At 43.3% G+C, this 24,379-nt stretch overlaps 1 protein-coding gene across 1 annotated transcript in view; it reads left to right on the top strand.

Annotated features, from left to right (window-relative positions):
* The window catches only part of LOC147725263 (uncharacterized), a 122,413-nt gene that overhangs the window by 32,618 nt on the left and 65,416 nt on the right, over window positions 1-24,379 (top strand). Inside the window, exon 5 of the mRNA XM_086918227.1 lies at window positions 7,654-7,749. Within this exon, the coding sequence (XP_086774353.1) occupies window positions 7,654-7,749 (96 nt within the window). The remainder of the gene's footprint in view (window positions 1-7,653; window positions 7,750-24,379) is intronic.

The raw sequence follows: 24,379 nt of genomic DNA, 5'->3' as shown, positions 1-24,379 counted from the left end.
TTCAAATAGGGATCAACAGAAAAAGCGGCGCTACAATAGAAATAAAAAAAACCCTCGCCGCGAATAAGATTGTTACCATAGTTACGGAGTAAGAAAACGGAGCCAGTGGTCGCGTAACATCACGAGATCCTGGCCGGAAGCAACTGTAGAAAAACACAGCACTCAGTCGCAATAGCAGAATGGCGCACACACGGAAACGTCAGCAGTGGTGAAGTGCCCAGAGTCATTAAACCAACAAAAACAGGTCAGAGAGAATATTGGAGGAAGGCATCACAGCATTAACCAAGAGCCAAGGGGGGTGGTTCAGCAGAGCAACTTTTGGGTTCCGCATGGAGTGGATGGAGCCACCCTTGGACCTGGTTTGCCGGGTTCTGTGCCACACGACTGTGGTGCGCTTTTAAGTGTGAGAATGGCTGCTCGGCGGGCTGGTAAGGGTAGTTTTAACTTTACCTGGCTGCCCAACACACAGAACGACACACCGGACGGTAGCAAGTTCCACAGACGTCAACATCCCCGCAGGACATTGGTGCGCTTTTCATCGGGGACGCAGGGCAGGCTTAGGAGGGTAGTTACTCCTCTGCAAGGTCGCTCCACACGCAGAATGGCACGCCAGATGACAGCAGGCTCTGCAGACTTAACATCATTAATATAATATTAGGATATAATGTATTTGCAGCCTTCACAATTGAGTACCCATATCAGAAAATAAAGTCATGTTAACTATGGTGGTTTATCCAAATCAATAAGGGCTAGATGTACGACAAATTGCAATTGCGAGCAGCAAATTGCACCCAATTTTGAGTCACAATTTGCGAGTCTCAATTGCCAATGTACAACAGTGTCTGAGACACTGTTTACGGTTCCCAATGGGCTCTCAAATGGCATGCCTCATGCATATTAATGAGGCTGTCACAATTTGCGACCCCATCGGGAATGGCTGTCACTCCCAGGGATGGTGGCCTGCTGGGGTCAGCAGACCCCCATGTCTGGAACTGCTTTTAAGTAAAGCAGTGTTTTTTAATTTTATTTAATGCTTCCCATTTCACTAAACGAAAACGGGATGCATAAAACAAAAATGAAACATTTGTAGTGATCCCTGGGCCAACAACATGTCCTGAAAACATGTTTGCACACACATTCACAAAGGGGAAGGGGTCTCCTGGGGTCCTCTTGAAGAGGGAGGTAAACTGCGAGTGTTTTGCAACCAAAGTTGTGGTCCCAAAACATTCTTACATAGGATTGAGACTTGCCATTAGGATGGGACGCCCTAGGAACTCACCTTCCTAATAGCGACTAGCAAAATAGGTTTAGAACATGGGCTACAGTTTTTTTGCATGAGCAGACGGGTCTAAAACCAATCCAATCTAATTTTACGATCTGCTAATTTCACCCTACTAGGAGATATTAATATACATCTCGACAACCCCAATGACCCTAACACCGTATGCCTCAAAGATATTTTACATATACTGGATCTGACAATTCTAACGGAGGAACCAACCCATAATGCTGGACACATATTAGATTGCATTTGCTCCAATGCCAATACAATAACAGTAGAACCGCCACTGACCCAAACTTGGTCAGATCATAAATTCATCAGTTTTAATATAAAAACAGACAATAATAAAGACATCAAAAACATTAATCCTATTCCCTGCAATAAAAGTTCAACCCCCTGCTGGAAAAAAATCATCGAGCACCCTGATCTAATGAACTGGATACAGACAGAAAAACTACTACCAGTAGGAAATGTGAGCACTGACTATGAACACTATAAGAGCTGGATGAAATCCATTGGAGATAGATTGACTACAGGAGGAACCAAATCTAATAGGACACAAAGGAAAAAATCCGCTCCTTGGTATACCAAATCCTTAAAAGTCACGCTGAGAGAAGTTAAACTTCTAGAAAGACAATGGCGACGCTATTACAGGAAGGAAGATAGGGAAATCTATAAGAACGTCAGGAGGAATTACCACACCTCTATCAAGCTAGCGAAAACAAATTACTATACCAATCTGATAGAATCGTCCAACAACAACCAAAAAGAAATATTCCAAATAGTTAACAGCTTTAGAAAACCCAAAATATTATCACAGGAAATACCACCGTCTCAAGCTCTCTGCGATAAAATCGCGGAATATTTCGAACAGAAAATTACCAACTTCACCAAAGAATTTCCTCAGATTAGCCAGCTAGCATCAAACACAATGGACCCTATCTCCCCAAAAGATACACCTGGTACTATAACATGGGACAGTTTTACCATGATTGACTTAATTGAGTCATCTCAAGCCATTTCAAAACTGAACTCAGGCTCCCCTCTTGATCCCTGTCCACCTCTACTACTTAAGACCATAAAAGACGAGGTTAATCCAATGATTAACTCTATTCTGAACTCTTCCCTGCGAACAGGAGACATCCCCACCTGTTGGAAAGTCGCAGTAGTTAAGCCTCTTCAAAAGAAATCTATCCAAGACCCCATGACACTGTCAAATCTTCGTCCCATATCACTCCTCCCAGCACTATGTAAACTCACAGAGACATGTGTAAACAAACAGCACACCGCATACTTGGAAAACAATAACCTTCTTCACCCCAACCAAGCGGGTTTCCGTTCTCACCATTCTACTGAATCGGCCCTCATCTTCTCAGCGGAAACAATTAGGACCGCATTGGATCAGGGCAAAAGAGCTGTCCTGATCCTACTTGATTTGTCCGCGGCGTTCGACACAGTGTCCCACGATATTCTACTTCATCGCCTGAGTAGCGCAGGCATAGGGGGCACCGTGTTGAAATGGTTCACCAACTTTCTCAGACAAAGGAAACAAACCATCATCCTAGGGCCATATCACTCTGAGGCCAGGGAAGTTAAATCTGGGGTACCTCAGGGCTCTAGCTTAAGCCCCATATTGTTTAACCTGTATATGGTCCCACTAATGAAAATCATTTCCTCCTTTGCTATCAGTATGATAGCATACGCCGATGACACTCAACTAGTGTTAATTCTAGATGAGGACGCGGCAATCGCTGAACGCTCCCTTAAGGACTGTCTGGAAGCCACCTTTAAGTGGATGAACCTAAACCACCTGAGATGTAACACCGCAAAGACCGAAATTCTACCCTTCGGGAAAAATAACTTGTTCTCCCCCCAAACCTGCTGGCCACCCAATGCCGAAGCCCCGCCAAGCACTATAAAAAGTGCCCGCAACCTAGGCATCAAATTTGATGAGGCATTATCATTTAAACAGCAGACTATTGAAGTAGCTGGCTCATGTTTTAATGTCATCAAGAGCCTTCGGAAATTCTTTGATTTCCTTCCCTTATCAGCCAAGAAAACAGTAGCGGTGGCATTAATCACATCCAGATTAGACTATTGTAACAGTCTATACGTAGGGGCCAACAAAGCCCTGCTAGATTAGTGCTAAAAACATCGAGAAAGTCCTCGGCATCGGCAGCACTAGATACTCTCCATTGGCTCCCCATTCAAAAGAGAATATTATTCAAACTGCTGATAATTTCCTTCAGGGCATTCCACAAAACAGGTCCAACCTACCTGTACAACAAATTCAACCGCTACCACCCTGGACGTCACCTAAGATCTGCCACGGCTAACCTAATGATTATCCCAAAATTTCGACTATCCACTAGAGGAGGAAAGTCTCTGACGGTCAAAGGATCAAGAGCATGGAACAAACTCCCTCCTCAAATCCGGGAAATCTCATGCGAAAGTAAATTCAGGAAAGCCATCAAAACCTGGATCTACAATCAAACAGCCACTACTTGCAAAGCCCTGGTCTAATTCTGAAACATCTTCTGGGGTTACTACACCTTTTTCCCCTCCTTTGATCCACACAATTTACATCCAGCGCCAAGATGCTCCTCGGAGCGATAGAGCGCTATATAAAACCCCCCAATCAAATCAAATCAAAATCAAATTTACGCATGCAAAAATCCATCGTAAATCTGGCTCTAAATCTTTTGTTGATGGCTCATTTCTGAAGGTTTAAACTCATTTCCCATCAGCTTGCTGCATTCCTTTAACAAACCTCACCCGAAACTGTTGGCTGTCAGGTTTCAGTATTAATTTTAAGTCTCTGCACGTGAACAAGGTCCTTATAAACATTCATCATAGCCAAGTTATAAAGATGGCGATATTCACATTCGATATCAGTTAGTGACTCAAACACATCACAAGTGGGGCTGAGTTATAAAAGAGTTTATTGGTATGGGACGTAATGTTAACCATTATGTTTTTACATACTTTTACATGAGTTTGTTTTTAGGTCCAATTCGTCCAACTCCTGGTCAATGAAATTGGAAATGGGGCACAGTTCATTATTTTTTCTTCCTGGTTTTGTACGAATATACAGTGAATATTTCATTTTTTTTTCCAGTTTTGAGTATTTCAGTGTAAATGTAAATGTGCATGTATAAATGAGTACTAGAGAAGTTCTACATTACTTACTCAATATCACTTTGTATTTAACCCCCATAGGGTCCACATCTTTATTAATACTAATTTGAAACTGGGAGAAACACATTTGAAAATTAATTAATAAATCTGGCTTCTTTCACTGACACGATCAAGGGTTCAGATTTATAAACATTTCATGCAGTGCAGCAAGGCAACTAAGTAGCTTCTTTACGTTATATGGAGACATCAATAAAGCACCATTTATACAAAGATGTGGTGCATTTATGCTGCCTATATTTACTTGCTCACAATGTGGGGCATGACATCAATGAAGGCATTATTGTAAGTGTGCCTGCTTTTCAGTAAAAAATGTTTTTCTGTCTGAAGGGGCACCTTCCTGCAAAAAAACAATCCTTAAAGGCATTTTCCTTTTCAATATATGTCTTATTAGTTTGACACATTCCTCCACTTTATATCTGTATGTAAATGGAAGAATCTGCAAAAATCTACCGGTGCATGGTTTCGAACATCCACACTCCATCTATGGAACGCCTCAGTGGAGATGATGAACGGAGTGCTGAAACTTTTCAGACTCTCACCCCTAGTCACAGATCTGGGTTGAATCCATCATCATTCTTTAGCTCACTTCCCCAACTCAGTTTAGACCCAGCTATATGCAAATCAGTCTTAACCCTGTATCCCATGGAAACAGTCCAGCCCGAACTGCCAATCCATGTTTTTCTAACGCGGAACCAAGCACCCTGAGACCGATTTCTGGGTAAAACCCTTCATCGGCCAGGCTAGCTTGAATCCAGTGGCAAAGTGAGCGCGGGACCCAGGTTTGGACATACCCTGCCAACTTAATGAAAACAAAGCAAACACAAGGAAATGGTGGACAGAGCACTGAAATTATTCAGACCCTCACCCCCAGTCACAGATCTGGGTTGAATCCCCCATCATTCTTTAGCTCACTTCACCACCTCAGTTCAGACCCAGCTATATGCAAATCAATCTTGACCCCATGCCTCATGGGAAGAGTCCAGCCCTAACTGCCATGTCAGGTTTTCCCTTAACCGGAAGCAAGCATCCTGCGAACGGTGTCTGGTTAATACCCTTCATCAGCCAGGTTAGGATGAATCCAGTGGCAAAGTAAGCAAGGGACCCATGTCTGGGCAAACCCTGCTTACTCAGGACGAACAAAGCAAACATAAGGCATTCTGTCCATCAATTGCTCTTTTTGCATTTGTTCTCCGTAGTGGGATGGGTATGTCCAGACGTGTGTCCTGGGCTAACTCTGCCACTGAAATCAAGCTATCCTGGCTGATGAGGGGTGAAAACTGAAAATTAACTTACATTTTTCTTAAGTTTTTTTAAGACAAAATCCTAATTTAAGACAAAATCCTAATTTAGGAGAACATCCTTATTTGAGACAAAATCCTAAAACAACATCCTAACTTAAGACAAAAAGCATAACTTAGGACAAAATCTTTACTTGAGACAAAATCCTAACTTAAAACAAAATCCTTGTTTAGGACAAAATACTAACTTAAGACAAAATCCTAATTTAAGACTACTAAATGCCTTCTGTGAATAACAAAAGTAGTACTTTTAGGATTTTGTCATAAATTAGTTCTGTGAATCGGCCCCATTGTTCTGCATTCTGTACATCAATTAATTGTTCTTGTTGCACAAGATATTGCAAGGCATTGAAATGTGTGACTTAGTAAATGCATCGTAGGGGCTTTCAGGACCTGGTTTGACACAAGGGCAACAGAAGCCTTTTGTAAATCTGTTCGAAATTGTCTGCAAACGGAGCCCTTGGAATTTCCTGTTATTTCTGCTTCAAAATCAACTTGACTAGAACAACAATCATCACATCTACCTTTGCTGAACTTAGACCACAGATTCAAGAAGGTAGATTTTCCTGCTAAACTTTGCATTACCCCATCAAATTTCAATTGTAATTGTACTTTGGGGCTGCTGTGTGTTAGTATGTGTAAAAGTTCCATGCTTTTATTTATGCCATTTAACTAACACAAGCATTGTATGCTACATTGATGCAACACAAAACCCTCAAAACAAATTGCCAGATGACCTCATGAAAATATCCAAAAGCTTTTGAGCAATATATTTAGAAAGAGATAGATAGTTTAAATTACGAACAATCTTAATGAAAATTAGGATTCAATAAAACATCCGTGCAATGTGGGCTTGTGGAATATGAATGTAAAGTAATGAGTGCCTCTGAATCTGATATATATTTAATTCACTATACATTCCCTGAAACAGTCCATCTCACTTTTCTGCCATTTATTGTGGCACTGGTTTGATCAGGATATAACTTTAAAGAATGTGTTCATTGTGAGGCGTACTTGTCATCGGATTTCTAAACCAATTTATAATTGTACTTATGTAATAGACATTTGGTATTCTTTGGAGAAGGGAAGTCAATGAAACCTGCCAGGGAATGGTTAATTACCTTCAAGGACCTCTAGCTGCGTAGTCAATTTGTGGTGCTGCGGGTGGCTGATGATCTGCCACATAAAATACTCCTGCTGATTCACCCTGGGTGTCATTGCTGAGTAAATGATGCTAAAAGGAGTTGTAAAATAGTTGCCTTATGTAAGTGATGGATGTCTTACTATGTCTGTTGGAGTCATTACTGTGGCAGTCTGCTGCACAAAGCCAGTAAATTTTCACTAAAGGATTCGTATAATCTAATGCACCCAGCATGTGAGGCAGAGTAGACAAGCAGGCATTGGCAGTGCACTCCCACTTGCAGGTGCATCTTAAGTGTCCACTTTGTTACATGGAAATTCCACTAGCAATGAAAATCCACTGGCAGAGGACGGCTTTTGTGGATTTTCCATTGCAGTGTCTCTGTCCATGGTGCTGAGATCTGTCTAGGTGAACAAACAGCTACTGATGCGGGACAACTCTATCTATGATGAGATTCCAACTCTGTCTTGGCAGAGAAGGAAAATGCACCACAATGGCGAATCAATTGTCTGTTACTTATTATCTGAATCATGTTAACAGATCTACAATAAAAAATGACTTCATGGATTTTGATAGACAATCTGCAGTTTTCATCATCGTCATTGTTTATTTTGATTTTGTAGATCCAAAAATTAAGCAGAAACAATTAAATAAAAGTAGAAGCAGTTTTACTTATGATGATGTGATTTCAAAATGTATTTTTTTAAGTAAATGTTATCAAACGTTTTTTCCAGAAACAAATGTGTCATTGAACCAAAATGAAGAGTCAAATGATGCTATGAGGGAATCACCAAAGAGCAGTGCAATGAAAAAGGATGCTGCTACGAACGGTAAGGTGCTAAGAAGAAGGAAGTCTGTGTTCCCAATTTCCATTTTGTTTTAAAATAGTTGAGGCTATATTGAAATATCAACTTACTGACTAGAGTTGGACAGGGAATTCCCCTATTTCTGGAGTACAGAACAAATCCACTTCAGAAACTACTGACACAAAGGCCTCCACTATGCAATCCATGTGGTACCGGGAGGTTTGGCTTTGAATACTTCAGAATTTGTATCAACTCAATGGGGAAGATAATGTGGAAACTAAAGATCAAACTTGTTCTGATGGTTCTCTAACATGAATTATTGTGGGTTTTTTCACAAAGTCAGGTAGAAAAATAAGACCCTTCTAATAATTAATGTAATGTATCTGGCTTGATTTCTCTGTTGGCACATTTCACATCAGCTCTTAACACTAACGGCATACATCCTCTGATCCAGCAGTAGAGCCTCTGTCATAAAGTTAGACCCATTGAGGGATTCACATGCCAGAAAACAGTTAAAGACTCTTCTCAGACCAATGAAAGTTTATCAGTTGTACTCTATTTACTAATATATTAGGGATTGAATAATTCAATTATGCTCTCAGCCGTAGCCTATAGCACATGTAATACAGAAAAACAAGAAAATCACCACATTTTAAATGAGTATCCAAGCTGCCAAACTCAAAATATGGCCTCACGTGTTTAGTGCTGTGTTCTGCAGTTAGAAAACCAAATCAATTGGTCAATGTTACAGATGTGAATCCCAGTGATAGGAAATGGTAGGAGTGTGATATGAAACACTAAATAACAGTGTATTAAATTTTTTGAGTCTAAGATATATGGCGGGATTACATTTTACATAACAAATTACAGTTATTTACTGATGTGTTCATGGCTGTTTTTGAATTGTTAAATAAACATATTAATAGAAATACACTCGTGAAAGGTATAAAACTGGCTGGTCCTTCTAATGTCCTCTGCTGCTGGATTCGGCCACATTTTTATGTTAATCACATTAAATACGCTAACAACAAACACCTAATTAGTATACTTAATGGTTTCCTTGAAAATCTGAAAAGGTAATCCAGATCTTCTCTATGGAATACCCATTGTCCTGAAGAAAATTGTGTGCAGCTTGACAGTCTGTCTTAAATGAGGTCCCCGGAGTACTATTGTACATGTCATAATATTAGAAAGCTTTCATTTAGATCCATTCACAATGACAAACGTCATTGAGCATCTGTGACTTGAAATAGAAATTCATTTGATTATAAGAAGGGTATATCATGTTTGTCTAATTTAAAAAATACTTGGCTTTATAGGTGGCTCTAGGAATTTTTGACTTCAAAACATAACTTCAATATTTGTAATGCGCATCTGGTTATTAAAGCGCTATACTAAACCTTTCCAAACTTCACTACACAGCAGCTCTCTAAATATTGGTCAACTGGTTGAAATGTACTGGATTTGTTGATTGATTCTATACAAGTCCCAAACATCTGATTCCTTTAGAAAATTGATCTGGGTCAGATTGTGTTAAGGTTACAAGTAATTTATTTCTGCAGTCAATAACAGTCACGCATTTCTGGAGGAGAAAAACATGTTTTATTTGTAAAGCCTCCAAATGATTTACATTGGGGAATCAGTGAATGTCACTGCAGATTGCAGAAGCTAGAAAACTCTTTCGAGATATTTCGATTCATGACTGCTACAATGGTTATATCATCTGCCTACAGTCATGGAACTGAAAATATTCAATTATTTTGCTGCAATATTTTTCCCAAATGTATGGATGAACATTTGCAACATTAATCCCTGTGTAATTTTCATGTGTCTCAGACGGATCAAAAGTTACCGAAAGAAAGGATTGCACATAGTGCCTCTGCTGTGAAATGCTGGTTGCTTGTGTTAAACTGGAGGGAATTTGGTGACACTGTTCCTAAGGCAGTATTGATGAGTGCTAAAATTACACTGTAGTGGAATAAAAATGCCAGAAATGTGTTGTAACATATAGATGATTTGCCTTGTCTTGCTTCATAATTTGGCTGATTATACTGTATGAAATGAAAGGAAATGAAAATAAGTTGTTAAAGTGCTCTATAGACGTAGAACATCTTGGCACTGGTAGCACAACAGAAGAGTGATTATGACAACTACATTATGGAGCTATGAGTTAAAAAGCCAGGTCTTAAGATTCTTTCTAAAGGCTGAAAACAAGAAATGGTCTTTAAGTGGAGGGGTGAGACATTCCACCATTCGGGTACACCGTAAGGAAAAGCTTCTACCCCCCAAAACGTACTTCTAAACTTGTGCACTTTAAAGTTGGCTACCGAGGAGGATCGAAGTGGCCTAGCGGTAATGTATCTGATCAGTTTATTTTTAAAGTAGTCTGGGCCTTCGCCATGTAGGGCCTTAAAGGCAATGCAAAGCACCTTGAAGTCTCTCCTCTTCCCAAATGGCAGACAGTGAAGCTCCACTAAAGCCTTAGGCACTGAGATTTGTAAAGGTTTTCCCAGCAATGTGCGAGCTGCAGTGTTCTGCATGATTTGTAATTTGTAAGGAGCCATTTCTCTAAGCTAATAAATAGACCATTACAATAGTCTATTTGGACAGGCTGAGGCCAGTTACTACTAGTTTCTTAAACTCCAAAGGAATAACATGTAAGGTCTTGCTGTAATGGCATTCACCTGTATCAAACAACAGAGGGTTATCAAAGATCAACCCTAAATTTTTTACCATGTGAAGTAGTGTGGCTCACTGGTTAGAGGCGGCAGACCCGAGAGCAGAGGACGGCCCGGGACCAGGGTTCGAATCCCGGCGTGGCAGGTTTCTGGACCAGGGTCAGCGGACTCGATAATTCTCTCGCCTCGGTGCCCACTCTTATCAGCGATCACACTCGGCAATTCTGGGCATTAGCTTGCCTCATCTTCACTAATGGCCCCACCAGACCGCCGGGGATGCCTGGTCTCACCCTGGAGATACCCATTAAGGGACCATCACTCAGGGAAGCCAGGAAGGGTTTCGCAGCGGTCGAAGCGCCTTGGGACCCTCCGGGTAAGTAGTGCGCTATATAAATGCCTATACATACATACACCATATTGCCTACGGTTGGAATGGAAGCAAACCCCTCTAGCTACGGATTTTGGCAATTAGAACAATGTATTGTTTCCCAGCAATAACAACTTGGTTTTATCTGAGTTGAATTTCAGACAATTTCATGTCTTCTAGTTGTTAACTTGTTGCACGCAATTGCTGACTCTTTGTGTGTTATCAGCAAAGCAGTCAACCAAAAAACACAGAGTTCTAATCCGTGGGCTAGCAGAGGGACGTAAAATTAAACAGAGTTGGACTCAGAGATGTTTCCTGTGGAACCCCACAAGGGAGAGAAAAAAGAATCTGATTAGTAGGCGTCCTAAGATACTGACTGCAATATATCTGTAAGAAAGAAGGCCAATAATTATAGGGCTGAGCCATTGATGCACTAATATTCAACACAGTCAATCAAAATCTTATGATTGACCTTGTGGAATGCCGCCAAAAGATCAAGAAGGATGAGCACAGCATGGTTCCCCCTATTGACTGATGCCCTTACGTCCTATGCAGCAGTATTTAGGGCCAGTTCAGTACTGTGTTGGCAGTAAAACCTGCACCTCGAATGATCCAATAGATTGTTCAATTCAAGGAATATGGTAAGTTCTCTATTGATTGCCTTTTCTAGGATTCAGGTAATTAACACCCTTAGAAGCATTAGTCAGATGAAAAACCACAACAGCATGTCTGACCAAGTCAACAGCACCAAATGTAAGAAAATTAAGGCAGGGTTATAAGTAAAACCACTGTTAGCGGTTCCCATTGGGGCCGCAAATTGCACGCCTCATGCTTATTAATGGACCTAGATGTCTCTGTTCGCGCCGGTCTCTGGTCACAGCAGCACCGTTCTCTCCAGACATCTGTGATCCGGTCCGTGTTTTGCAGTTGTCCTGAGGCTGACACCGCTGTGTGAGAGAGGAGAGGTGGCGGGGAGCAGGGAGCGGCTGCGGTGCACAGCGGCTGTAGCGGCCAGTAGCAGCCTACAGCAACCCCACAGCACCCCCACCTAGCCGGGCAGCAGAGCAGCCAGTACCTAGTCATTAGCTCGCAGCTTGGACGAGCGAGTAAGCGAGAAGCGAGAAGAGCTTCGGACGGAGCGAGATGAGCAGATCCAGAGCCGAGTGGGTTTGACCTGGCGGTCAGAGAGACAGCGTCTGTGAGCATTTTTCGGCAGTGGGGGGCTGCGAAACAGCGAGGTCACTGCTTTGGAGAGGCTGGGGCCGGAGCCGCTGGGTGTTTTTTTGATGGTCAGTGCAGATGCTGCCAAACTGCCTGGACGCGGACAGTTAAAAAAAAAACTCTGCTCTCCGCGGCTGTAGCCAGCAAAGATTTCGCTTTTCGGCCGCTAAGCAGTCTGACACGCCACAAACCTTTGCTCAATAGCAACCGGAGCAAACATATTTCTCCTGGAGTCAGTGGAATAAATCCCAAAACAAAAAACCTTACTTTACGTGGCCGGAGCTGCGGAGGAGACATTCACATCACGCTGCAACCACGTGCATAGGTGCTGCAGGGGAGGTGACCCAGTCCCGCTTCCCCAGTCCACAACTGCCCCCTTTTGCTCCCCTGGACCAGCTGACAGCCAGGAGCCAGGGGGCCACTTCGCAACCACAGCTGGAGCAGCCTGCCACAGCAGGAAAAAGAACCTTGCAACTCCACTTCTTAAGCCTCCACTTCTCAAACCTCCGCTGCGGCCGGCAGACCAAGACCGGATAGAGAGCAGGTGAGCTGTGGCAGTGGGCTAGCGCAGATTGAGCAGCAAGCGAATAGCAGGATCCCAAGCACTCTTCTCACCCTTCGCCCGCGAGGGGGTGAGTGGGGGTGAGTGGGGGAGAGCTATCTGCTTTCCTCCCCCTGTCCTGCCCCTCCATCCTGACCTCTCCATTTCCCCCCCCCCCCTCCATCTGCCCCCTCCTGCAAGTGAGAGGGACAGAGGCTGCAGCTACCCCACTACGACCCAGCTGCCGCGGCTGGGCCTGGAATCTGGCTTGGAACCGGCTGCTTGGCGGTTGGAAGGAAGGAAAGAGTTACTCGTAAACCCCCAAGGCAGAGGCGGGGTTACAGAACCAGCAAGAGCAGGAGGAAGAGAACTCACGAGTGGCACATCCAGGTGGACACCTCAGTATTTCAAGCCAAGTTGTCAGAAGGAAGGAAGTAGCAACTCATTCACAGACGCCACAGATGCCACAGCACTTGGTTATGACCTAACCCCCCCCCCCCAACCCGTGGTCACCGTCTTCCGGCTCCCCACCCCCAGGCCTCAGCAGTCAATTCTACCCTATCCCAGACCCTATCAGACCAGATTACTCAACCAGGGGTGTTGGGTTCCAAAGGGCTCAAGGGGGAGCATCCTTAGCAAGGGCTAAGGCAAAAGCAATATCACGCGAAGAAGAGGTCGAAGACACAAGTAGTTGAGAACAAAGGGCTGGAATAAAAGCAGGAAGACAAGAAGATCACAATGAGATCCGGAAGATCCAGGGACTCACATGTACCCCTGAACCCTACTAAAAGATCGAAGAGAGCAAATAAGGGTAACAAGAATTCCAACAAAGACTCTACGAGTGTCGGCAAAGAAGATGATCTAAAGAAGGGGGTGGCGGCTGGCGGCGAGGGAGGAGGGGATGAGCGGCTGATCCCCCTGACCCCTTTTCTCCCACACCTCCCAAGCCTTGAGCTATCACATAACCTTAAAGGGTCAAGCTACCAACCAAAAATCTATACAAAATTCTCATTCATCAAGGACGCAGGCTCGGTTCTTTGCCTGAATACTCGGCAGCCCAACAACCTGCCAACACCGATACTACCGGTTTCCTACGCACCAGAACAAGAGACTCAGATAGAGCAAAAGAAAGAGCCAGCGAGAGGGCTGAAAAGAAAGCCCCCTCCAGAGGCGTTGGATGACGAAGACGGAGAAGGAGGACGAGAAGAAGAAGATGTCAGAGAAGAAGACAGCGACGAGATGGACTGCCCTGACACTTCACAGACCAAAAATCACAGTGGAAACAACAGCGAATCCCACAGAGGGGCAATCTCTTCGATGACCATCAAAAAGAGGGGCCTCGATCCAGACTCAGACTCAATTCAGGCCCAAATGCATGAACTAAAATCAAATGCACTCACGAGCAAACAGCAGGAATCTATTCAGAGTGCCCTTAGTATGGGGTCCAAAACAAATTCGACCCAGAAGGTCCTCACCAAACCATCGGGAGAAAAATGCTCCCCAGAAGTCTGGTCCAAGATCGCCAGAGTTTCTGAGAAAAATCCAGGGATACAAATGGCTCTTAAGGAGCCCAGCATCCCTGGCATACCAGAAGTCCCGCCTTCCCCGGCACCAGTTCCTAGCATACCAAGCAACTTGAAGATAAGGATCCTAAGTCCTACAACAAAGGCAGGGCAAGGTTCCCCAGGACCAATACAGGATCTTACGGTAGAAAAAAACACTCCCTCTCCACAAGACCTCGGGCAAGAGCAATCAGGACTTACCAGGTGCACAGGGGTAACCGTTGAATACGTTGACATACCATCGGGACAGCCTTGGTCGGGGACCCCTCTACGGCACTGGAGCCGCTCGTGTTTCAGGCACAAGTTCACCATTCGGCACAGGTTGAGCAACCCCTAACCCCTCCTCGAGGTTACCTCCAGGAGCAGGCAACCACAGTCCCCACTCCATCAAAACCTTTGGACCCAGTGGCTTCATATCCCACACAAGAAGAGTGGGAAGAACTGGTCGCCCGCTACACCTCTCAGCCTCACGTGGCCCCAAAAGAAGCTGTAATAAGCCCAAGACGCAAAGCCCCACAGTTTGGCCCTATGATCGCATCTCCGCAAACCAAAGTAGACGTATGGGAATCTCTCTTGCACACAATGCAACTGTCTGTCAACGCCATCCAATATCAATCGGACAAAATGGACCTTCAGTTAACAGTTCTACATTCACTATCAGTTTTTGTCTCCAACATCGACAATAAGTTAGCTGAACTGAACAGTCTGGTCAAAAGAGCACAAGAGGAGACAGCACTTATACAAACAAACTGTCCTGGCATCGCAATTGTGGACAAGCTGGCTACACTACCTGACGCAATGGACAACCTCCTTACAGGTATCAGAGAGACCGTCAAAAATAGTTTACCAACGGCTCATTTGGAGAGTTCCAATAGAGCTCGGCAAACAAACAATAGAGAAATGGTAACACCCACTGAGGACTCGCCCCCCTTAATACAAAAAGACAAACTGCCAAGGGAAGAGGAAAATGCAACACCACTGAGAGCGCAAGGACAATCCAGGGATGGAGAAACCCTGGTAGCAGCGAACAATGACTCAACCCCGACTCGGGAACCCATCCAAAATGATGTTCCAAGGGACCACGGACGCTCCCCAAAACGAGGCAGAAAGCAAAGGAGGAAGGGCCGCAAATCAAAGCTAGGAACTTTGGCTGAAGGGAAAGCTAAAAATAATAAACTCAGCATTCTGCCCTCGGACCCAATGCTTGACAAGTGGACCTTAACGAGGCCTGAGACCGACACGGAATTAGACTCACGCTCCTCCCCTATTCAGGACCAGTGGCACACGAGCCAAAGGAAAAAGAATCTAAAAATAAATATTCCTGACATGACGACTCCAACAAAAGCTGACGGCCCCGCCCCGAGGGGCAGCGCAAATATTATAAAACCTAACACGAGCGAGGGCCTGATCGATTGTGGAGAAATAATTACCACGAGCACTATAAGATCCAAAAATACAGCTCCCAAAATGGACAAAGGGATACAATCAGACCATCCCCCTGAAGCAATACCAACCGGAAGTTCTTCAAAACAGGTCATAAATGAAGCAGAAGAAACAAAGGCCCCTGATCATGGAAAGCCAGCAGAGAAATCCAATAGGGTTGAAATTACCGCCACAAGTCAGCTGAGCAGCCCCAAATGGATAACCCCACAATTTTATTTATCCCGGAATACAAGTCAAGGGGCGCTTTTGACATCCTAAACAGGGTTAACATTTTACGTCTGCTAAACTCCATTGATACCCTAACAAACATATCCTCCAAGGATCTCGACTCAGTTGAATTCACAGTCTCACCGGAACATCCGGGGGTGGAGGTCACTAAAACAGTATGGGCCTCAACCGAGGTGGCTGAGCGCGTGCTCAACGAACAAGTGAAACTTAACAGCTGGGGCATAATAATTTGCCCATATGTAAAACCAAGATATCCAGATCCCTTGGCAAGCGACTTTGTACACCGGAACGCACAAAACCAGGCCAACCAGGACCACCACTCACTCTCTGTACTGCGAGGGGCTCGCAGCAACTCCCCGTCCAGTTCAGAACCAAAAGGACCAGGCGCAAGAAGGCAATACGCCGGGAATGAGCGACCTAACTCAGACTGGTCATGGCTATCCAGGACCATAAATAATACGCCGGAAAATCATTGACATAACAAGTCTGAAATTGGGAATTCTCTTAAAAACTTCAAAGTCTGTTCCTGGAACATTAACGGTATAGGGGATAAGCTTATGGACTCAGATTTAAATTTCTACTTGCAAAGCTTCGACATCATAGCCTTGCAAGAAACTTGGTCAGACTCTCCCCCACCACTTCCAGGATTTACCCTGCATTTCATTCCTCCAACCCAGTCTGCAAGATTTGGTCACAAAAAAGGGGGCCTCGTCACGTACTGTTCGTTAAAAAGAACGCGCACAGTAGTCCAGCTACCATACAATCTAGACTCCCCTAACGCAATGCAAGTTTCACGAATCTCCATCCGAGATCAGAGAAAGAAGGAGGACTTAATTTTCATTAACCTTTACCTACATCCCCGAGGTAAGAAGCAAGGAGCCCGGCAACTGAAAGAAGAGCTTATAAAGCTACTAACTGCAGAGGATACCAATAGTCTGATGGTCACCGGCGACTTCAATCAGAACATGCTTAATAAATCAGCCACTGAAGTCAGCACCATTGAAGATCCACTTGCATCGGAACTTTACTCTCAAGACAACTCATCAGGGGGAAGCAGGACTAAAGCAGCACAGCAACTTTTAGCAACTCTTGAAGAACTTGGTCTACGAGCGCTTAATGGGAGATTCCCAGGGGACCGTCCCCAAGCAGCAACATTCCATAGTACAACAACCAGCTCAACAATTGACTTCACCTTCCTCTCTGGTAGTTTGTTTCAAGTGACAACTGACTTCCATATCGGTTTACTTGACTACAGTGACCACTTACCACAAGAAGTGACTTTAGAGGCTTCTGCAACTTCAATCCCAGCATGCGCCATTGGGCACGAACTAGTTTATACAGCAAACGATAGGCGATTAAAATGCAGAACAGATGACCCTACGGGCCTCCTGCTCTACGCAAAGCAAGCACTTGGTGAAGCCCAAAATGAAACAACAGATTTAATTGCCAGCTGGGAGAAATTTACAGAAACACTACGCAAAAACATGGGAAAATCACTGAGGAAAAACCAGCGTTATGGAGGGGAACGCCGGTTAATCCGACGCTGCATCCTAACCACGCTTTTACAAATAATGTCCAACTAAAACATCTAAAAACTCTTATTGGCCAAAAGTTACGAAGGGTAAGGACAGACCCTGTTGTCAAGGACGAACTGAGGCTGTTAAAGCGTGAACGCGGGAGGCTGATTTGGCGTCTTAAGCGAGAATCTGAAGAGCATCTGTGGACACAACTCCTATATGACGCCAAATCAAACAACAGCGCTCAATTCTGGAGAAAAATCAACAATTTGTCTACGGGGGGGAATCAAGGCATTAATTCCTTCGTCCCTGAAGACGATTGGATAACATTTCTTAGCGCTCACTTCAAGGGCACCGACACTAACATCCAAGGAATGTCCAAACCCACAAAAGACACCAAGGAACGTCTAACACTCAGCCGTGTCTATAACGATTCCCGGCAGCAAGACCAAACATTTGAAATTAAGTGCGCCTCGATCTGTTATCGAATATCAAAGGGAAGGAGTGAGGGGGCCCCGGGACCAAACGGGATCCCCCCCATATTATTTAAGCAAGACCCCGACTACTGGGCAGCTGCCCTCAGACAAATGTTTGTTAAGATTCTGCAGACATCATCAATCCCGTCATCATGGAGGGGAGCCATTATTTCCCCCATCTTTAAAAAGGGTGACAAAAACGACCCAAAAAATTATCGGCTAGTGGCTCTGCTCGATAATGAAGCCAAATATTTCGCAGGGCTGCTTCTAGAAGAACTGTCATCCTGGGCTACTGAAGTTTCAGCAATCCCGTACAACCAAACAGGTTTCTGCAAAGGTATGGGAACTACTTCCAACATCTTAGCTCTTTCTTTATTAATCGACGCAGCCCAAGAAGCGAACCATCCACTCTACTTGTGCTATATTGACTATAGCTCGGCTTTCGACCACGTGGACAGAAATCTTCTGTGGGAAAAACTAGACAAGCTGAACATTCCCCCGGTGCTTTTAAACCAATTAATTCTCCTACACAGCGAGACATGGGTGCAAGTTAGGCTCGGCACCGGTGACTTTCTAACAAAAAAGATTCCAACATATACAGGAGTAAAACAGGGCTGTGTACTCGCCCCAATACTTTTCAATCTTTTTATGGGAGAATTATCTACACTACTAAACGAATGCAACTCGCACGCTCCAAAGTTAGGGGGCTCACAGATTTCAAACTTATTCTACGCAGATGACCTGTTACTCATTAGCCGGACTCCGGTCGGCCTTCAGCGGCTATTGGACATCACCTCAAGATATTCCATTACCAACAGGCTTACCATCAATCGAGAAAAATCCAAAATCATGTGTATTAATCTTTCTAAAAAGAAAGCAACGCGAAACTGGCTCCTGTCATCCAGAAAGCTAGAAAAGGTCAGCGAATATCGATATCTGGGGGTCATCATAGACCACAAGGGCAATTTCAAGCCGCAATGTGAAGGCATTAAAAGGAGAGGACTAATCACTGCAGCGGCGCTTAGAAATCTAAAAAACACAGTTTCGGGGCCAAGCTTGCTTCCTCTCATAAAAGTAATCCAGGCAAAATTACTTCCAGCAATCACTTATGGCAGCGAAGCTATGAGGGGAAGGGACGCTCCCTCACTAGATAGAACAGTAGCAAAAGCATTGCGCATGATCTTCAGCCTTCCGAGGTATGCATCGCCTGCCCAAATGAGATTAGAGTTCGGATTACAAAAAGAAGAGCTGGCGCGCAAGGGAGCCTACATAAAAACCTGGCACAAAGTAAGCAGGGGAGACCCGAAGACCCTAAACGCTCTCCTGTGGAAGGAGATTCAAAATAAAGAAACATGCCCAGCAAGGCGGTACCTAGAAGCAGCTATTGAGGACCTTGGCTTACAGCAACTTTGGGAACTTTCAAGCTCCACAGCTCTCTTCAAAAAGGTGGTCAATAAAATAGTACGGAAGGAATCATTGCTGCAGGACAAAGCTGCTCTAACAGAGCGGGCTCATGGATGGCTTACAGTTCAATCATACAACATGCTCTTGCCTCAAACCTATCTGCAGATAGGATTCACCAAAAAAACAAAAGAGAAATTCTTGAAATATCGCCTAGGTCTACTGCCGTCAGCGGCTCACCTTCCTCCATGGTCACGGCCAAATCTACCTTTAACATGCCGACTCTGTGGGATTGGTAAGGAAAACATAGTTCATCTGATCTCTACCTGCACTAAGCTCACAAAAGATCGACGCCTCCTCCTGCGACCACTTTTTAACATTCGTAACATACGGACCTGCAGGCAAGCGGCGCTAGCCTGCTTCAAAGGAGATGACATTCAACTGAGCTGTCGAATGGTAAAATTTCTCGAAACAGCTGAGGCCCGCTTCAAAAATTTTTCTTTGAAAGAACGAACAACTCAAGTAGTTCTGTAAAGGGCCATAATAATGAGCTAATTGTCATCCCAGAAGCCCGTCCTCCAGAGTGACATTGTTGCCCTTCCTAAAACTGTGCAGTACTGACTGGTAATAGGGCTCCTCCGAATTGTTATCACAATTTATGTATCCTCGCCTCCTCCGTGGCATGTTCTTTTACTTTTGCCTTGTTATCTTCCGTTGGCAGGCAAGGACGGATAATCCATTCCTTAACTTTTTATTTTTTTAATCTTATTATTCTTCTGTTTTTAGGATAAATAGGCTGTTTAACATGATGCTAAGTTTCTTTTAAATTCTGCTGCAGTTATCTCACTACAGAATCTTGTGTCTTGTCTTAAGGACAGAATCTCTGTTTTAACATGCTAAAATTTGATTTATGTTTTACTGAATCCTGATTTATATTGTAAAGGTTTTAAATAACCATGCACAATAAAGTACTAATCCGCCACTATTCCGTCATGCTTATTAATGAGGCTGTCACAATTTGCAATCCCATTGGGAAAGGCTTGCACTCCCAGGGATGGTGGCCTGCTGGGGCCAGCAGACCTCCACATCTGGGGTTGCTTTTAAGGAAAACAGTGTTTTTTTATTTTTTTTAATGCAGCCCATTTTCCTAAACGAAAACGGGGTGCATAAAACAAAAGTGAAACATTTGTGTATAATTTTTTAAGGGCATGTAGTGGTCCCTGGGCCCACTACCTGTCCTGAAAAAATGTTAGCACACACATTCACAAAGTGGAAGGGATCTCCTGAGGTCCTCTTGAAGAGGGAGGTAAACTGCGAGTTTTTTGCAACCACAGTTGCGATCCTAAAATATTCTTACATAGGATTCAGACTTGCTATTCGAGAGGGGCGCCCTAGGAACTCACCTTCCTAATAGTGAGTCGCTAACCCTATTTTGCGAGGCGGTATTTAATTAGCGACTTGCAAAATAGGGTTAGAACATGGGCCACAGTTTTTTTGCATGAGCAGACGGGTCTAAAACCCATGTATGCATGCAAAATTCGATCGTAAAGCTGGCTCTACATCTTTTGTTGATGGCCCATTTCTGAAGGGTTAAACTCATTTCTCATTAGCTTGCTGCACTCCTTTAACAAACCTCACGCGAAACTGTTGGCTGTCACGTTTCAGTATTAATTTTAAGTCTCTGCATGTGAACCAGTTCCTTGTATTTTAAACATTAGTCATAGCCAAGTTCTAAAGATGGGAATATTCATATTCGATATCAGTTAGTGACTCAAACACATCACAAGTGGGGCTGAGTCAAAAAAGAGTTTATTGCTATGGGAAATAATATTAACCATTACGTTTTTACATACTTTTAAATGTGTTTGTTTTTAGGACCAATTTGTTCAACTTCCTGTCAATTAAATTGGAAGTAGGGCACAGTACATTATTTTTTGTCCTGGTTTTGTACCCATATACAGTCAATATTTCATTTTTATTCCAGTTTTGAGTGTTTCAGTGCAAATGTAAATGTGGATGTATAAATGTGTACTAGAGAAGTACTACACTAATTACTCAATATCACTTTGTAATTAACCCCCATAGAATCCACATCTTTATTAAAACTAATGTTAAACTGGGAGAAACACATTTGAAAATGAATTAATAATTCTGGCTTCTTTCTCTGACAGGATCAAAGGTTCGGATTTATAAACATTTTGTGCAGTGCAGCATGGCAACTAAGTGGCTTCTTTATGTTATATGGAGACATCAATAAAGCATCATTTATACAAAGATGTGGTGCATTTATGCTGCCTACATTTACTTGCTCACTATGTGGGGCATGGCACCAATGAAGGCATTATTGTAAGGGTGCCAGCTTTTCAGTAATGAATGTTTATCTGTCTGCAGGGGCACCTTCCGGCACAAAACCCCCTTAAAGGCATTTTACTTTTCAATATGTGTGATATGGAATGCATCACACATAGCAAAGGGAAGTCATGAGGAAAAATAAATATATTTATCTTCGTTAAGCTTAGATGGCTTATTAGTTTGACACATTCCTCCGCTTTATGTCTGTATGAAAATGTGAGAATGTGCCAAAATCTACCGGTGCATGGATTTGAAAGCTACATCTATGGAAAGCCTCAGTATAGATGATGAACGGAGTGCTGAAACTTGTCAGACGATCACCCCCAGTCACAGTTCTGGGTTTAATCCATCATCATTCTTTAGCTCACTTCGCCATCTCATTTTAGAGCCAGCTATATGCAAATCAGTCTTGATCCTGTGCCTCATGGGAACATTCCAGCCCGAACTGCCAAGCCAGGTAATCCCTAAAGCGGAAACAATCATCCTGAGACCGGTTTCTGGGTAAAACCCATCATCAGCCAGACTAGCTTGAATCCAGTGGCAAAGTGAGCAAGGGACCCACGTCTGGGCATACACTGCCAACTTAGAGAAAACAAAGCAAAGACAAGGAGATGATGGACGAAGCACTGGAACTTTTCAGGCGCTCATCCCCAGACACAGATCTGGGTTGAATCCATCATCATTCTTTATCTCACTTTGCCACCTCCGTTTTGACCTAGCTATATGCAAATCAATCTTGACCCCGTGCCTCCTGGGAAGAGTCGTGCCCGAACTGCCATGACAGGTTTTCCATAAACTGGAAACAAGAATCCCGGGACCGGTTTCTGGGTAACACCCTTCATCAGCAGGGTTAGCTCGAATCCAGTGGCAAAGGGAGCACAGGACCCATGTCTGCGCACACCCTGCTAACTTAGGGCGAACAAAGCAAACATAAGGCATTCTGTCCATCAATTGTTCTTTTTGCATTTGTTCCCCCTAGTGGGATGGGTATGTCCAGACGTCGGTCCTGGGCTCACTCTGCCACTGGAATCAAGCTATCCTGGCTGATGAGGGATGAAAACTTAAGTTTAACTTAAATTTGTATTAATTTTAATTTAGAACACAATCCTAATTTAAGACAAAATCCTAATTTCAGACAAAATCCTAATTTAGGGCAAAATCCTAAATTAAGACAAAATCCAAACTCAAGACAACAAGCTTAATTTAGGACAAAATCCTAATTTAAGACTACTAAATGCCTTCTGTGAATCCCAAAAGTAGTACATTCAGGATTTTGTTGTAAGTTAGTGCTGTGAATCGGCCACATTGTTCTGCATTCTGTACATCAATTGTACTATTTGCACAGGATAGTGCAAGGCATTGAAATGTGTGGCTTCGTAAATTCATCGTAGGGGTTTCCAGGACCTGGTTTGACTCAAGGGCAACGGAAGCCTTTGGTAAATCTTTCCCAAAGTGGCAGCAAACGGATCCCTTGGAATTTCCTGTTATTTGTGCTTCAAAATCGACTCGGTTAAAACAACATTCATAGTAATTCACATCTACCTTTGCTGACCTTAGACCACAGATTCAAGAATGTAGATTTTCCTGCTAAACATTGCAACTGTAATTGGACTTTGCAGCTGCTGTGTGTTAGTATGTGTAAAAGTTCCATGCTTTTATATATGCCATTTAACTAACCAAGCATTGTATGCTACATTGATGCAACACAAAACCCCCAAAACAACTTTGTCAGATGACCTCATGTAAATATTCGTACGATTTTGAGCAATATATTTAGAAAGAGAAAGATAGTTTGAATTTGAGAAAATCTTAATGGAAATTAGGATTCAATAAAACATCTGTGCAATGTGGGCTTGTGGAATATGAATGTAAAGTAATGACTGCATCTGATACATATTTAATTCTCTATACATTCCCTGAAACAGTCCATCTCACTTTTCTGCCAATTATTGTGGCACTGGTTTGCTCAGGATATAACTGTAAAGAATGAGTCCATTGTAAGGAGTACTTTTCATCAGATTTCTCATCCAATTTATGTTTGCACTGATGTCATAGACTTTTGGTATTCTTTGGAGAAGGGAAGTCAATGAAACCTGCCCGGGAATGGTTGATTACCTTCATGGACCTCTAGCTGCGTAGTCAATTTGTGGTGCTGCGGGTGGCTGGTATTCCACCACATAAAATACTCCTGCTGCTTCACACATGGTGTCAGTGTTGAGTAAATGATGCTAAAAGTAGTTGTATTATAGTTACCTGATCTGACTGATGTATGTCCGACTATGTCTGTTGGAATCATTACTGTGACAGTCTGCTGCACAAAGGCAATAAACGTTCACTTAAGGATTAGTATAATCTCCGTCACCCAGCAGGGAAGACATGCAGTCATTGGCAGTGCACTCCCACTTGCAGGTGCATCTTAAGTGTCCATTTTTTTACATGGAAATTCCACTAGCAATGAAAATCCACTGGCAGTGGATGGCTTTTGTGGATTTCCCATTGCAGTGTCTTTGTCCATGGTGCTTAGATCTGCTTAGGTGAACAAAAAGCTACTGATGCAGGACAACTCTATCTTTGATAGAGATTCCAACTCTGTCTTGGCAGAGAAGGAAAATGCACCATAATGGTGGATCAATTGTCTGGTACTTAATCTCTGAATCATGTTAACAGATCTTCAATAGAGTATGACTTCATGGATTTTGATAGACAATATGCGGTATTCATCATCGTCATAAACTTTATTTGGATCTTGTAGATCCAAAAAGTAAGCAGCACAATTAAATAAAAGTAGATGCAGTTTTACTTACGAGGCTGTGATTGCAAAATGTATTGTTTTAAGTAAAAGTTATCAAACGTGTTTCCCAAAAACAA

The sequence above is a fragment of the Lissotriton vulgaris genome, chromosome 4_1, assembly GCF_964263255.1.
Source record: "Lissotriton vulgaris chromosome 4_1, aLisVul1.2, whole genome shotgun sequence".
Lineage (NCBI taxonomy): Eukaryota > Metazoa > Chordata > Amphibia > Caudata > Salamandridae > Lissotriton > Lissotriton vulgaris.
The sequence above is the reverse complement of the archived record's forward strand: the minus strand, read 5'-3'. Positions and strand labels throughout refer to the sequence as shown.